Genomic DNA, 17344 nt, shown 5'->3' on the forward strand with positions numbered 1-17344 from the left:
CATTTGCATTCAAACTCAGTTTGTTAAACCTTGAAATGGTGTTTTCTGGTGTTAGGGCTTCATGTACCACGTTATTTAATCAATAAAAATATTTACTTTGATGTGAATGTTTTGGGTCTTTGCCCATAACTTTGCCCATTGCACATCTTGATGTAAATGTTTGAGGACAGGGTTTTGCTCATTCTGGATTCTATTAGAATGACAATCACAGAGAAAGGGACAGTGCAACAACTCTTACAATTCCAAATATTGAATCCTGCAAGATACTGTTCTTAATTATACAACTACCTTTTTTTGCCATAGCAGAGATGCTGAAAAATGTCTATATTGCTCTGCTAATACTAGTAAAGCCACTACTTTTGTGAATTTTTTTTTAAATAAAAAAACGTTAAATTTTTTATTTTTTCAGTGCTTCCTGCGGCTATTCTTCCAATGTAAATTATTGCTCTGAAGTTCTGGCATGCATGGAATGTAATTTAAATGCTTGTTATCGTTGATGCCACACAACCCGCACCCTGCCCACGAACGACCTCTATAGACGAAGTTCAACACAACATCACCGCCCGTTGATCCTAGTACTTCAACACAATTCCCTTATGCAATGTGCGTTTAAGACGTTCATCTGCATGTCTTAAGCCTTCACTCAACTGCGGAGCAATCCGCGGCATTTACAAGCGCGAGCTCTTCAGAGCAGACATTGGCACCGCACACAATATAGATGGAATTGTAATAATGGAACACCACTGGGTACTGTTTTCTGTCTTGTTGCAGTTATCCTTCCAAACAGGTAAGACATAAATATCGGTCAACATTGTCTCTCTTCCAACAGTTGTGGGGGTAGTTTATTTTAACCACTTGGTGATCACACTTCACGAACATGATCACCTTGGTCACTGTACTAAATAGATTTGTTGCCACTGTTTTGTTCATTATTATATATATTTTTTTGTGTGGGCTATAAATATGCATTTTCTATTCAGTTAAGAATTGTATTGTAGCCTAGCATACACCTTTTCAGCAGATTAGAACTTTATCGTTCAGGATGTAGAGAGACCCTGTTGATTACCCTGTACCTTGACATTTTGAGTTAATCACTGAAACCTAATGAGGAAATTGGATATTTGTGCGCTCAGCATCAGTTTGCGTTCATCTCAATAATTAATCTAGTGGACCGGGCACAGCACGGAGACATTGGCAAAAAGTAAATTAACAGCGATTTTTTTTCTGCACAGATTGATAAGTGACCTCGTTGTAGTCTAAAATACTTGTTAGACATTAAAATTAGGAATACTTTTTCAATTAAATAATGACACTTGTTTTGATCAACTATATTATTTGGGAACGTTTGTTCAATAGCCTAGTAGGACTGTTTGTATAGGCTCGCTAAATGGCTTTTTAGCGAGCCTATACAAACGTTTTTTTTTAACATAACTTACAACATGCCTCACCAGTGAATTTAATGTCTCACCTATAATTACATGCCTCACCTATAGATTTAATTTAAGGCTTTATTGAGCAGTATTGAGTTGTCAATGGTAGGCGTAACTCTGCTTGTAATGGCTTACATGGTTGAATAATCAATTTAAACAACACCCACTTGAAATCAGGCAAAGGCAGATAGATAATGTCAGTTATCCTGTGAAGTGATGCTTCCTGAAATAGAGGAATGCTTTCTTCTATAGAGTGGAATTTCCCTGCACAACTTGGTCAGAGCATTTCGTATTATTCTGTACGTAAATCCGAGACACTCCATTTATGATGATATGTTACTTTACGTATGCGTACATTAATCAAATCAAATGGTATTTGTCACATGCACCAAATACAACAGGTGTAGACCTTACAATGAAATGCTTACTTACAAGCACTTAACCAACAATGCTTTAAGAAGTTTTAAGGAAAATAAGTCTTAATCAAAGAACAGAAAATATAAGTAACAAATAATTAAACAGCACCAGTCAAATAACAATGGCAAGGCTATATACAGGGGGTACCGGTACAGAGTCAATGTGCGGGGCCACCAGTTAGTCGAGGTAACTGAGGTAATATGTACATGTAGTTAAAGTGACTATGCATAGATAATAAACAGAGAGTAGCAGCAGCGTAAAAGAGGGGCCTGAATAGCCCTTTGGTTAGCTGTTCAGGAGTCTTATAGCTTGGGGGTAGAAGCTGTTAAGAAGCCTTTTGGACCTAGACTTGGCGCTCCGGTACTGCTTGCCATGCGGAAGCAGAGAGAACAGTCCATGAGGAGGGTGGCTGGAGTCTGACAATTTTTAGGGCCTTCCTCTGACACCGCCTGGTGTAGAGGTCATGGATGGCACGAATCTTGGCCCCAGTGAAGTACTGGGCCATATGCACTACCCTCTGTAGTGCCTTGCAGTTGGATGCCGAGCAGTTGCCACAGCAGGCAGTGATTCAGCCCATCAGGATGCTCTCGATGGTGCAGCTGTAGAACCTTTTGAGGATCTCAGGACCCATGCCAAATCTTTTCAGTCTCCTGAGGGGGAATAGGTTTTGTTGTGCCCTATTCACGACTGACTTAATGTGTTTGGACCATGATAGTTTGTGATGTGGACACCAAGGAACTTGAAGCTCTCAACCTGCTCCACTACAGCCGTGTCGATGAGAATGGGGGCATGCTCGGCCCTCCTTTTCCGTTAGTCCACAACCAACTCCTTTGTCTTGATCACTTTGAGGGAGAGGTTGTTGTCCTGGCACTACACAGTCAGGTCTCTGACCTCCCTATAGGCGGTCTCATTTTTTTATTATTTATTTTTTTATTTTTTTCACCTTTATTTAACCAGGTAAGCTAGTTGAGAACAAGCTGTCATTTGCAACTGCGACCTGGCCAAGATAAAGCATAGCAGTTCGACACATACAACAACAGAGTTACACATGGAATGAACAAAACATAGTCAATAAAAGTCTATATACAATTAGTGCAAATTAGGTCAAATAAGGGAGTTAAGGTAATAAATAGGCCATGGTGGCGAAGTAATTACAATATGGCAATTAAACACTGGAATGGTAGATGTGCAAAGGATGGATGTGCAAGTAGAGATACTGTGGTGCAAAAGGAGCAAAATAAATAAATACAGTATGGGGATGAGGTAGATAGATGGGCTGTATACAGATTGGCTATGAACAGGTGCAGTGATCTGTGAGCTGCTCTGACAGCTGGTTCTTAAAGCAAGTGAAGGAGATGGGATTCTCCAGTAAGATGGAAGATGGGAATCTCATCAATGTCGGTGATCAGGCCTACCACTGTTGTGTCATTGGCAAACTTGATAAGGGTGTTGGAGTCGTGCCTGGCCATGCAGTCATGAGTGAACAGGGATGCAGGAGGGGACTGAGCATACACCTCTGAGGGTGTTGAGGATCAGTGTGGCGAGATATGTTGGTACATACCCTTACCACCTGGTGTCGGCCCGTCAAGAAGTCCAGGATCCAGTTGCAGAGGGAGGTGTTCAGTCCCAGGGTCCTTAGCTTAGTGATGAGCTTTGAGGGCAGTATGGTGTTGAACGCTGAGCTGTAGTCAATGAATAGCATTCTCAAGTAGGTGTTTCTTGAGTCCAGATGGGAAAGGGCAGTGTTGAGTGCAATATAGATTGCATTGTTTGTGGATCTGTTGGGGCGGTATGCAAATTGGAGTGGGTCTAGGGTTTCTGGCATAATGGTGTTGATGCGAGCCATTGCTTCACGAAAGCGTGTCTCGAGTGAGCCATGTTATCAGAGAAGGTACAGCCAGCTGGTTTCTACACGCATCGCGCCGACAGAAACGAGCATCTTTCTGGTAAGAAGAGGGGCGGGGGGGTATGCCTTATGATTAACGATACGTGGTGTGATCATAACAAGTCCTTCTGTTCACCTGACTTAGAATTCCTCACAATCAAATGTCGACCGCATTATCTACCAAGAGAATTCTCTTCGATTATAATCACAGCCGCATATATTCCCCCCCACCCCCAAGCAGACACATCGACGGCCCTGAACTAACTTTATTTGACTCTATGTAAACTGGAAACCACATATCCTGAGTCTGCATTCGTTGTAGCTGGGGATTTTAACAAGGCTAATTTGAAAACAAGACTCCCTAAATTCTATCAGCACATTGATTGCGCTACCAGGGCTGGTAAAACCCTGGTAAAACCCTGGATCATTGTTATTCTACTTTCCGCGATGCAGGGTAGCCTAGTGGTTAGAGCGTTGGACTAGTAACCGGAAGGTTGCAAGTTCAAATCCCCGAGCTGCCAAGGTACAAATCTGTCGTTCTGCAAAATCTCACTGTTCCTAGGCCGTCATTGAAAATAAGAATTTGTTCTTAACTGACTTGCCTAGTTAAATAAAGGTAAAATGTAAAAAAATATATAAGGCCCTCCCCCGCCATCCTTTTGGAAAAGCTGACCATGACTCCATTTTGTTGCTCCCATTCTATAGACAGAGACTAAAACAGGAAGCTCCCACGCTCACGTCTGTTCAACACTGGTCCGACCAATTGGATTCCACGCTTCAAGATTGATTCGAGCACGTGGGTTGGGATATGTTCCGCACTGCGTCAAACAACAACATTGACGAATATGCTGATTCGGTGAGCGAGTTTATTAGCAAGTGCATCAGCGATGTCGTACCCACAGCAACTATTAAAACATTCCCAAACCAGAAACTGTGGAATGATGGCAGCATTCACGCGAAACTGAAAGCGCAAACCACTGCTTTTAACCAGGGCAAGGGGACCGGAAACATGACCGAATACAAACAGTGTAGCTATTCCCTCCACAAGGCAATCAAACAAGCTAAGTCTCAGTATAGAGACAAGGTATAGTCGCAATTCAACGGCTTAGACACGAGGTATGTCGCAGGGTCTATAGTCAATCAGGGATTACAAAAAGAAAACCAGGATGTCTTGCTCTCAGACAGACTAAACAACTTCTTTGCTCGCTTTGAGGACAATACAGTGCCACTGACACCTCCCACTACCAAAACCTGCCGACTCTGCTTCACTGCAGCCGACGTGAGTAAAACATTTAAACGTGTTAACCCTCGCAAGGCTGCAGGCCCAGACGTCATCCCCAGCCGCATCCTCAGAGCATGCGCAGACTGGCTGGTGTGTTTACGGACATATTCAATCAATCCTTATCCCAGTCTGCTGTTCCCACATGCTTCAAGAAGGCCACCGTTGTTCCTGTTCCCAAGAAAGCTAAGGTAACTGAGCTAAACGACTACCGCCCCGTAGCACTCACTTCCGTCATCATGAAGTGCTTTGAGAGACTAGTCAAGGACCATATCACCTCCACCCTACCTGACACCCTAGACCCACTCCAATTTGCTTACCGCCCCAATAGGTCCACAGACGACGCAATCTCAACCACAATGCACATTGCCCTAACCCATCTGGAGAAGAGGAATACCTATGTGAGAATGCTGTTTATCGACTACAGCTCAGCATTTAACACCATAGTACCCTCCAAACTCATCATCAAGCTCGAGACCCTGGGTCTTGACCCCGCCCTGTGCAACTGGGTACTGGACTTCCTGATGGGCCGCCCCCAGGTGGTGAGGGTAGGTGACATCTCCACCCCGCTGATCCTCAACACTGGGACCCCAAAAGGGTGTGTTCTGAGCCCTCTCCTGTACTCCCTGTTCACCCCCGACTGCGTGGCCATGCACGCCTCCAACTCAATCATCAAGTTTGCAGACGACACTACAGTGGTAGGCTCAATTACCAACAATAACGAGACGGCCTACAGGGAGGAGGTGAGGTCCCTCGGAGTGTGGTGTCAGGAAAATAACCTCACACTCAATGTCAACAAAACAAAGGAGATGATCGTGGATTTCAGGAAACAGCAGAGGGAACACCCCCCTATCCACATCGACGGGACAGTAGTGGAGAGGGTAGTAAGTTTTAAGTTCCTCGGCATACACATCACGGACAAACTGAATTGGTCCACTCACACAGACAGTTTGTGTTGGGCTGTATCACCGCCTGGTACGGCAACTGCTTCACCCACAACCGTAAGGCTCTCCAGAGGGTAGTGAGGTCTGCACAATGCATCACCGGGGGCAAACTACCTGCCCTCCAGGACACCTACACCACCCGATGTCACAGGAAGGCCATATAGATCATCAAGGACAACAACCACCCGAGCCACTGCCTGTTCACCCCGCTATCATCCAGAAGGTGAGGTCAGTACAGGTGCATCAAAGCAGGGACAGAGAGACTGAAAAACAGCTACTATCTCAAGGCCATCAGACTGTTAAACAGCCATCACTAACATTGAGTGGCTGCTGCCAACATACTGACTCAACTCCAGGCACTTTAATAATGGAAAAATTGATGTAAAAATGTATCACTCGCCACTTTAAACAATGCCACCTAATATAATGTTTACATACCCTGCATTACTCATCTCATATGTATATACTGTACTCTATACCATCTACTGCATCTTGTCTATGCCGTTCTTTACTATCACTCATTCATATGTTTTTATGTACATATTCTTCATCCCTTTACACTTGTGTGTGTATAAGGTAGTTGTTGTGGAATTGTTAGGTTAGATTACTCGTTGGTTATTACTACATTGTCGGAACTAGAAGCACAAGCATTTCACTACACTCACATTAACATCTTCTAACCATGTGTATGTGACAAATAAAATGTGATTTTACATTTTTTATTTGACCAGGCTTTCATAGCACTTCATGGCTACCGACGTGAGTGGTACGGCTCGGTAGTAATTTAGGCAGGTTGCCTTAGTGTTCTTGACCAAAAACTAATGTACGGTGGATTGGTGGGCATATGCTGCGAATGTCTAACAACCTAAAAGTTGCGAGTTCGAATTTCTTCACGGTCAACTTTAGCATTTGAGCTAATTAGAACATTTTTAGCTACTTTGCAACTACTTAGCATGTTAGCTAACCCTAACGGTTTTACCAAACCTTCACCTAACCTGCTGCCTGAACGTCTATCAACCCAAAGGATGCGAGTTTGAATCTCATCACGGACAACTTTAGCATTTTAGACAATTTTGCAACATTTCAATTTTTACTACTTTTAACTACTTTGCAACTACTTAGTATGTTCGCTAACCTTCTCCTGACCCTAAACTTAACCCTTTTAGCTAATCCTTCTCCTTCCTTCTAACCTTAATCCTTTAACCTAACTCCTGAACTTAACCTTAACCCTGACCCCTAACCCTAACCTCACTAATGTTAGCGAGCTAGAAAACATTAGCCACCTAGCTAGAATGCAATACATATTATTCATTTAGCAAATTTGTAACATATTGTACGTTTTGCAAATTAATAACATTAAACACGTTTTGCAAGTTCATTACATATTGTACTTTTTGCAAATTCGTAACATACAGTGCCTTGCAAAAGTGTTAATCTCCCTTGGCTCTTTTCATATTTTGTTGCATTACAACCTGTAATTTAAATGTATTTTTATTTGGATTTCATGTAATGGACATTCTCAAAATAGTCTAAATTGATTAAGTGAAATTTTTCAATAAATTTAAAAAAAATTATAATTGGAAAAGTAGTGCATGCATATGTATTCACCCCCTTTGCTATGAAGACAATAAATAACATATGGGGCAACCAATTACCTTCAGAAGTCACATAATTAGTTAGATTGCACACAGGTGGACTTTATTTAAGTGTCACATGATCTCAGTATATGTACACCTGTTCTGAAAGGTCCCATAGTCTGCACCACCATTAAGCAAGGGGCACCACCAAGCAAGAGGCACCATGAAGACCAAGGAGCTCTCCAAAGAGGTCAGGGACAAAGTTGTGGAGAAGTACAGATCAGGGTTGGGTTATTTTAATTTTAAAATTAGAAACATTGAACATCCCGCGGAGCACCTTTAAACCCATTGTTAAAAAATGGAAAGAATATGGCACCACAACAAACCTGCCAAGAGAGGCCCGCCCACCAAAACTCATGGAACAGGCAAGTAGGTCATTAATCAGAGCGGCAACAAAGAGACCAAAGATAACCCTGAATGAGCTACAAAGCTCCACAGCAGAGATTGGAGTATCTGTCCATAGGACCACTTTAAGCCGTACACTCCACAGAGCTGGGCTTTACCGAAGAGTAGCCAGAAAAAAAGCCATTGCTTAAAGGAAAAAATAAGCGAACACGTTTGGTGTTCGTCAAAAGGCATGTGGGAGAATCCCCAAACATATGGAAGGTACTCTGGTCAGATGAGACTAAAATTGAGCTTCATGGCCATCACAGAAAACGCTATGTCTAGCACAAACCCAACACCTTTCATCACCCCGAGATTCTGCAACCACCGTGCTGTGGGGATGTTTTTCATCGGAAGGTACTGGGAAACTGGTCAGAATTGAAGGAATGATGGATGGCGCTAAATACAGGGAAATTCTTGAGGGGAAACCTGTTTCAGTCTTCCAGGGATTTGAGACTGGGACGGAGGTTCACCTTCCAGCAGGACAATGGCACTAAGCATACTGATAAAGCAACACTCAAGTGGTTTAAGAGGAAACATTTAAATGTCCTAAAATGGCCTAGTCAAAGCCCAGACCTCAAACTTCAATCCAATTGTACACCAGCGGATCCCATCCAACTTGAAGGAGCTGGAGCAGTTTTGCCTTGAAGAATACCCCAAGAGACTTGAAGCTGTAATTGCTGCAAAAGGTGGCTCTACAAAGTATTGACTTTGGTGGATGAATAGATATGATACATTTTTTGGGGGGTGATATTTCTTGTTTGTTTCACAATAAAACATATTTTGCATCTTCAAAGTGGTAGGCAAGTTGTGTAAATCAAATGACACAAACCTCCCAAAAATCTACTTTAATTCCAGGTTGTAAGGCAACAAAATAGGAAAAATGCCATGGGGGTTAATACTTTTGCAAACCACTGTATCATACTAAATTGTTGATGGACATCCAAAAATTAATACATACAGTGGGACAATAAAGTATTTAGTCATCCACCAATTGTGCAAGTTCTCCCACTTAAAAAGATGAGAGAGGCCTGTAATTTTCATTATAGGTAAACTTCAACTATGACAGACAAAATGAGAAAAAAAATCCAGAAAATCACATTGTAGGATTTTTAATGAATTGATTTGCAAATTATGGTGGAAAATAAGTATTTGGTCAATAACAAAAGTTGTTCTCAATAGTTTGTCATTGCCAACAAAGTGTATATAACAGAGGTCAAACGTTTTCTGTAAGTCTTCACAAGGTTTTCACACACTGTTGCTGGTATTTTGGCCCATTCCTCCATGCAGATCTCCTCTAGAGCAGTGATGTTTTGGGGCTGTTGCTGGGCAACACGGACTTTCAACTCCCTCCAAAGATTTTCTATGGGGTTGAGATCTGGAGACGGGCTAGGCCACTCCAGGACCTTGAAATGCTTCTTACGAAGCCACTCCTTCGTTGCCCGGGCGGTGTGTTTGGGATCATTGTCATGCTGAAAGACACAGCCATGTTTCATCTTCAATGCCCTTGCTGATGGAAGGAGGTTTTCACTCAAAATCTCACGATACATGGCCCCATTCATTCTTTCCTTTACACGGATCAGTCGTCCTGGTCCCTTTGCAGAAAAACAGCCCCAAAGCATGATGTTTCCACCCCCATGCTCCACAGTAGGTATGGTGTTCTTTGGATGCAACTCAGCATTCTTTGTCCTCCAAACACGACGAGTTGAGTTTTTACCAAAAAGTTCTATTTTGGTTTCATCTGACCATATGACATTCTCCCAATCTTCTTCTGGATCATCCAAGTGCTCTCCAGCAAACTTCAGAGGGGCCTGGACATGTACTGGCTTAAGCAGGGGGACACGTCTGGCACTGCAGTATTTGAGTCCCTGGTGGCGTAGTGTGTTACTGATGGTAGGCTTTGTTACTTTGGTGCCAGCTCTCTGCAGGCCATTCACTAGGTCCCCCCGTGTGGTTCTGGGATTTTTGTTCACCGTTCTTGTGATCATTTTGACCACACGGGGTGAGATCTTGCGTGGAGCCCCAGATCGAGGGAGATTATCAGTGGTCTTGTATGTCTTCCATTTCCTAATAATTGCTCCCACAGTTGATTTCTTCAAACCAAGCTGCTTAGCTATTGCAGATTCAGTCTTCCCAGCCTGGTGCAGGTCTACAATTTTGTTTCTGGTGTCCTTTGACAGCTCTTTGGTCTTGGCCAAAGTGGAGTTTGGAGTGTGACTGTTTTAGGTTGTGGACAGGTGTTGCAAATAAATTCATTAAAGATCCTACAATGTGATTTTCTGGATTTTTTTTCTCATGTTGTCTGTCATAGTTGAAGTGTACCTATGATGAAAACTACAAGCCTCTCATCTTTTTAATTGGGAGAACTTGTACAATTGGTGGCTGACTAAATACTTTTTTGCCCCACTGTACCATACGAAACGTAACAAACAATGCAATATGGGGTGTTTCAGATTTACGAACAGAATAATACAAAGTGCTCGGAGTCCAGGTTGTTCTGCATGGTGGGCTTTGGCTGGTTGGTGGTCTGTTAAAGAGAGCAGTGCACAGTACGTTGTACCTGGCGAGTCTTTGTCCTTGACGCAATGCCCAGGTAGGCCAGTTCTGCCTACATCTCACCTGTGCAGGGGTTGTCTGCTCTGTAGTTTATTTTGTGTTGCCTGTGGGAAATTTATTTTTCACTCTTCTAAACCATCCTCTGCCAAATTCTATTTAGGCTATACTCAAAGTGTTCTAGTTGACTATTTCATACCGTAAGATCTGTCGGGTTGAGAGCCGAAGGTCACATAGGGAATGGGATGGGAGATTACTTGTTTGGCGTTCAAGACAAAATCAATATGACACTCCTCCCGTGCTGATATTGCTGCAGGTAGATTTCAAGTTGTGCCAAGAATTGTACACGGTGCATTGTTTTACATCTTTGCCAAAGCGATTAACTCACCTGTCATTTTTTAGTCATAAAATGATGTCAATATGTTGCTAGGAGTGCTATGATAATGATTTGTATTGATATCGAAGTGCATGCAAAAAAGGCTCTGGGGATCTTGTCTACCCATCCTCAGTGTTGACATACAGTTCTAGCAGAGGAGGCTGGTAGGAGGCGCTATAGGAGGATGGGCTCATTGTAATGGCTGGAATGGAATAAATTAAATGAATGTTGTTTCCGTATCTTTGATGTGTTTGATACTGTTCTATTTATTCCCTTCCAGCCATTACAATGAGCCTATACTCCTATGTCTCCTCCCACCAGCCTCCTCTGATTTCTAGCTGACTATTACTGTTGAAGTACCTGCAGTGCACTCTTTGCTGTTAATGATAGGCACTTGTACTTACTTATTTTACTCCATTCTGTTAAACGTGTGTTATGTGTTATATGGCGCTGAGTGAAGACTGTGGCTTTTATGATTACTTTTTAAGTGACTATGTGCATGATATCCAGAGCCTGTTTGATCAATACTGTAATAACCATCCCAACCATGTTACTACAGGTAGCGCCAGACCCACCATCACCCCCAGAGGCCTCCACCTGGTCATTCCACTCAACATCCCCTTCAGCCTGCTTTGCCAGGGTGACCAGGTGGTGCAGTGGCAGCGGGAGGATCGCCCCAAACTGAGGGGCGAGGAGCGGACTAATGGGGCGTCTGTCCTGAAAATCCCCAGAGCTCAGCCTGGCCACATGGGCCGATACATCTGTCTGGAAGAGAAAACCGGAGAGCAGAGCTCTATCTACGTCTACGTCAAAGGTGTGTTTCTTTCTGAGTCAACATTCATAGCCCTGTTTGCCTGTGTGGGCATGTATGTGAGAGTTTTTATGTGTATAAGGCAATGGTTCTCATCCTGTTCCTGGGGACCCAACGGGGTGCACATTTGGTTTTTGCCCCCTAACACCACACACCTGACTCAAGTCATCAAAGCCTGATGACGAGTTGATGGTTTGAATCAGGTTTGTAGTGTTAGTGCAAAACAAAAACGTGCAACCCTTTGTGTCCCCAGACCACTGGTACAAGTGAATGAGTGAGTGAGTGAGTGAGTGAGTGAGTGAGTGAGTGAGTGAGTGAGTGAGTGAGTGAGTGAGTGAAAAAGAGAGAAAGAGTGGGTGGGAGAAAGTGTGCATACGAAAAAGGTAAGCCTCGGAGAGGCTTGTGAACATTTATTTGAGGCAGAACAAGTGATCAAATATTTTTTTAGAGGGGCGCTGTGTGTGGGTGTGTTTGTGCATGAAGGTGTTTACTGGATTAATAGGTATTTGGATCCGTCTTTGGATCGTGCCATGTCCATATGGCAGTGCATCTGGGCTCCTGAGTGATGCAGCGGTCTAAGGCACTGCGTCTCAGTGCAAGATGCCTCAGTGCAAGAGGCATCACTATAGTCCCTGGTTTGTATCCAGGCTGTATCACATCCAGCCATGATTGGGAGTTCCATAGGGCGGCCCACAATTGGCCCAGTGTCTTCCGGGTTTTCCCGTGGTAGGCCGTCATTGTAAATAAGAATTTGTTCTTAACTAACTTGCCTAGTTAAATAAAGGTTATATTTTTAAAAAAAAAACTGCTTATATCTTGGAAAGTGCCTACAGTGTATGTGTGTCACTAATTGATTGATTATTGGCTAAAGATCAAACTGGATCTGTCCCCATGTTTGAATAACATAATTAGCACTCTCCTAATCTCTTCTCTCAGTACAATACATACAGCACATGTATTCTGGACATCGTTCTATATACCTGAGGCTGTTTTCATACCACACTGTTGATTTAAAGTATTTTTTTTGGCAGATCCTGATAATGTCTTTAGAAAGACCATTGTGTTCAGTATCCTGACTCGTGTGGGAGACAGTGCCTCCATCCCCTGCCTAGCAACTGACCCGAGAGTGGTCAACCTGCGCCTGGAGCCATGCCATGGCGGTGCCCTCCCTAATGGTCTCCACTATGCTGCCAGCCTGGAGCGGGGCATGGTTATCTATGACACTAAGAAGGCCTTTGAGGGCTGTTACATCTGCACTGGCAGGCTGAGCGGTGCCCTCGTTAAATCACACAGCTATGATCTGAATGTGCGACCAGGTAAAATAGCATTAACTGCGTGCATCTGTGCATGTAGGCACTAATACAATCACTCCTGTGTTTGTGTTCTGGGATGTGAAGTACTGTATCCGTGACATAGTTTATTTGATATTCTCACATGTTTTACTCAGTCCCAGATGTGCCCCCTGTGATTGAGTTGCGTGGGCCCAAGAGGGTGGTCCTGACGCGGGGCCAGAATCTCACCCTGACCTGCAGCACCACCAACGTCAATGGAGACATCAAGCTGAAGTGGGCCGCTCCGCCGGGCACGGTGAGAACCCTTTTCCCTCTCTCTGAGGGGTTGGCCAGGGAGGCTGGAGGGATACCTATAGGACAGCTCTCCAATAGACTGATTGGAAAATAGATGTATTTATTGAAATAGAGCAAAAGTTAAATGTCTTTTTTATACTTGCTAGAGAGTCCAAAATGCTCCAAGTCTGAAAAATCAGTATCTTGAGAAATTAGTGTGATGTTCAGTTGGCTGTGTGTGTGTTTACCGAGTCTCAGGGTCCTGAGGTGTGTGCATGTATGTGCGTGAGGTAAGCCCTCCTGTCCCCCTGCCCGGGGAGGGAAGGAATGCAGCCCAGACCAGACAGGGTTAATCTCTATAGATCTCTGGGTGTTGATTGACAGGATGCCGTGTGGGCTTCGTATCCACAGCAACCGGCAGTGAAGAATGGCTCACGCATCCTGACTGAGCCCATCACACACGTCCGCAGTGCTACACTCCAAGTCAACTCTGTCGGGACACAGGATTCTGGGAGATATCGATGTGAGGGTCAGAATGAGAAGGGGATCAGCTCTGAGTCAATCTGGCTGGACGTCTATGGTGAGTATATGGCATTGCAGTGCACTTCTGATCTATATTGAAATTCTCCATTTGAATGGGTTGTATTATGCATTTCCTTAACGTGAAACTATCGCAACACTCATTTGAAAACACAAGTGGAAATGGAGTGGTTTTGTTAAGAAGAGTCAAAGGTATTTTCATGTGGGTGACTGTCAATGTGTCTTACCTGTGGGTTGTTGTATGTCTTCCAGATAGAGGTTTCATCAACCTGGCTCCGTCAGATAACAGTTCTGTGCGTGTGCGTGCTGGGGAGAGTCTGTCCCTGCATGTGGACATGGAGGCCTATCCCAAACCGCATACCTTCTCCTGGAGCTTCTCAGGCCAGCAGCTGAGGAACACCTCTGATCATGTCATCACCAAACAGAACCACCGACACAGGTACACACACACGCAAACAAACACACACACTCATCCACCAGGGTTTCTGTTAGGATAATTTGGCACCGGACAAGTGACCGGTAAGATTGAATTTATCAGACATTATAGAAATTGACCTGTCATCCATATGCATTGGGTGCGTATCCCATTAGGCCATCCACCCACGCAGCCAGTGCCATCAATAAATGACAGATATTGGCCTCCCGAGACAACTGAGATCATCATCTGACAAGAATCTCCAGGGGACAATGACGCAATTCCCCAATAATGTTCAAGGGAACTTGACACAACGTTCCAAGAACATCCTGGGGATGTCCCCGGGACCAACCGGTAACAAACAGGCTGACCTCGGGCGTCAGTTGAACAATGTTTCCTCATTGGTGCGACTGGCTTCCGGGTTAAGTGACGGGTGTTAAGAAGCGTGGTTTCGCGGGTCATGTTTCGGAGGACACATGACTCGACCTTCGCCTCCCGAGCCTGTTGGGGAGTTGCAGTGATGAGACAAGATTGAAATTGGGGAGAAAAAGAAGGTAAAATACCCCCAAAAATTATATATAATAAAAATACACTGAGACAACTGGGACCATCACCTGACAAGAAGCTCCAGGGGACCATGACACAATCCCCCAAGAATGTTCAGGGGACCTTCACACAACGTCCCAAGAATGTCCTGGGGATGTCCGCGGAACCAACCGGTAACTAAGACAAAGCCTCCAGGGGACCATGACTCAACATCCCAATAATGTCCTAAAAACATCCCCGGGAATGTCCCTGGGACCAACCGAGAAACTAGAAAAAACCTTCAGGGGACCATGACTCAACGTCCTAAAAACCTCTCCGGAACAAACCTGAGAACGTTTCATTGGGACCATCACGTGACATCCTAAGGACGAGTAAAATGAATGTCCTAAAAAGTTCCTGCCATGTTCCTGATATGGTCCTCAATGACATCCTGGGAACTTCAAGGAAACTAAACAAAGGTCCCCCAAAGAACATTCCATTGGGACGATTACACGATTTCCTGAGGACTAGTAAAATGAAAGTCCTGAGAATGTCCTAAAAAGGTCCTGACATGGTCCTCAATGACGTCATGTGAACTTACAGGGAACTAGACGAAGGTCCCCCAGAGAACATTCCCTTGGTACCATCAATTGACGTTCTTAGAATCTTCCCAGAACGTTAGTGGGATAACATAGTAGGAATGTTGCAGAATGTCATCTGGATGTCCCCTGTTTGCTGGGTAGGCCTATTGATGTAATAATATAAAGGAAGAGCGGTTTAGGCCTAGCCCCAGAGAGATAGAGATATGCCTGTGGCATGCTACAACACTGACATAAATGAATTAATACTTGTCTGATAGGTTTCTGTGTCTGATGTGTCTTATATACAGATATAAGCATACAGAAAGAGGCTAATTCGTAAATTGTCCATTTTTATATTTTTTGGAAAGATGAGCATTATATTTTTATATTATAGGAGTCATTCTGGTAGCCCTAAAACATTCTTCCTCACCTCATTCAGCTGTCAGTGATTTGGAGCACCAGTGTGCACTGCCTTCATATCATAGACCTTCAGTATATGGTGTCTCTGAGGGGTCTTTGGCCTGGTTTACTAACTACGTCTCTCAAAGAGTACAGTGTATAAATTCAGAAAATCTGCTGTCTCAGCCACTGCTTGTCACCAAAGGAGTACCCCAAGGCTCGATCCTAGGCCCCACGCTCTTCTCAATTTACATCAACAGCATAGCTCAGGCAGTAGGAAGCTCTCTCATCCATTTATATGTAGATGATACAGTCTTATACTCAGATGGCGGCTCCCCAGATTTTGTGCCAAATGCTCTACAACAAAGCTTTCTTAGTGTCCAACAAGCTTTCTCTGCCATTAACCTTGTTCTGAACACCTCCAAAACAAAGGTTGTGGTTTGGTAAGAAGAATGCCCCTCTCCCCACCGGTGTGATTACTACGTCTGAGGGTTTAGAGCTTGAGGTAGTCACCTCATACAAGTACTAGGGAATATGACTAGATGGTACACTGTCCTTCTCTCAGCACATATCAAAGCTGCAGGCTAAGGTTAAATCTAGACATGGTTTCCTCTATCGTAATCGCTCCTCTGTCACCACAGCTGTCAAACTAACCCTGATTCAGATGACCACCTTACCCATGCTAGATTACGGAGACGTAATTTATAGATCGGCAGGTAAGGGTGCTCTCGAGTGGCTAGATATTCTTTACCATTCGGTCATCAGATTTGCCACTGATGCTCCTTATAGGACACGTCACTGCACTCTATACTCCTCTGTAAACTGGTCATCTCTGTATACCCGTCGCAAGACCCACTGGTTGATGCTTATTTATAAAACCCTCTTAGGCCTCACTCCCCCCTATCTGAGATATCTACTGCAGCCCTCATCCTCCACATACAACACCCGTTCTGCCAGTCACACTCTGTTTAATTCCCCAAAGCACACACATCCATGGGTCGCTCCTTTTTTCAGTTCGCTGCAGCTAGCGACTGGAACGAGCTGCTAAAAACACTCAAACTGGACAGTTTTATCTCAATCTCTTCATTCAAAGACTCAATCATGGACACTTACTGACAGTTGTGACTGCTTTGTGTGATGTAGTGTTGTCTCTACCTTGCCCTTTGTGCTGTTGTCTGTGCCCAGTAATGTTTGTACCATGTTTTGTGCTGCTACCATGTTGTGTTGCTACCGTGTTGTTGTTATGTTGTGTTGTTACCATGCTGTGTTGTCATGTGTTGCTGCCTTGCTATGTTGTTGTCTTAGGTCTCTCTTTATGTAGTGTTATGTTGTCTCTCGTCGTGATGTGTGTTTTGTTCTATATTTATATTTTATTTATTTTTAATTTTTAATCCCAGCACCCGTCCCCACAGGAGGCCTTTTTGCCTTTTGGTAGGACATCATTGTAAATAAGAATGTGTTATTAACTGACTTGCCTAGTTAAATAAACGTTTAAATAAAAAAATTCAATAAAAATAATAGGCTATTAGCCACACCACACCAAATCTTCACAAACGTTTCTACATTTTATTAGGGTAATGTCAAAAGCAAGTCAAGCCATTGT

At 43.8% G+C, this 17344-nt stretch overlaps 1 protein-coding gene across 3 annotated transcripts in view; it reads left to right on the forward strand.

The window, feature by feature from the left end:
- Positions 1-557: 557 nt before the first annotated feature.
- Positions 558-17344, forward strand: part of LOC112251136 (mast/stem cell growth factor receptor Kit-like) — a 43784-nt gene continuing 26997 nt past the window's right edge. The window contains exons 1-6 of one of the 3 annotated variants that reach the window (XM_024421903.2): positions 558-787; positions 11465-11719; positions 12748-13032; positions 13164-13303; positions 13666-13861; positions 14074-14260. In XM_024421903.2, coding sequence (XP_024277671.1) covers positions 733-787; positions 11465-11719; positions 12748-13032; positions 13164-13303; positions 13666-13861; positions 14074-14260 — 1118 coding nt within the window. In that variant the 5' untranslated portion in view covers positions 558-732. The remainder of the gene's footprint in view (positions 788-11464; positions 11720-12747; positions 13033-13163; positions 13304-13665; positions 13862-14073; positions 14261-17344) is intronic. The other 2 variants (XM_024421901.2, XM_024421902.2) reach the window with 2 other exon arrangements.

This window comes from Oncorhynchus tshawytscha, linkage group LG05 (assembly GCF_018296145.1).
Source record: "Oncorhynchus tshawytscha isolate Ot180627B linkage group LG05, Otsh_v2.0, whole genome shotgun sequence".
NCBI classification, from domain to species: Eukaryota; Metazoa; Chordata; class Actinopteri; order Salmoniformes; family Salmonidae; genus Oncorhynchus; species Oncorhynchus tshawytscha.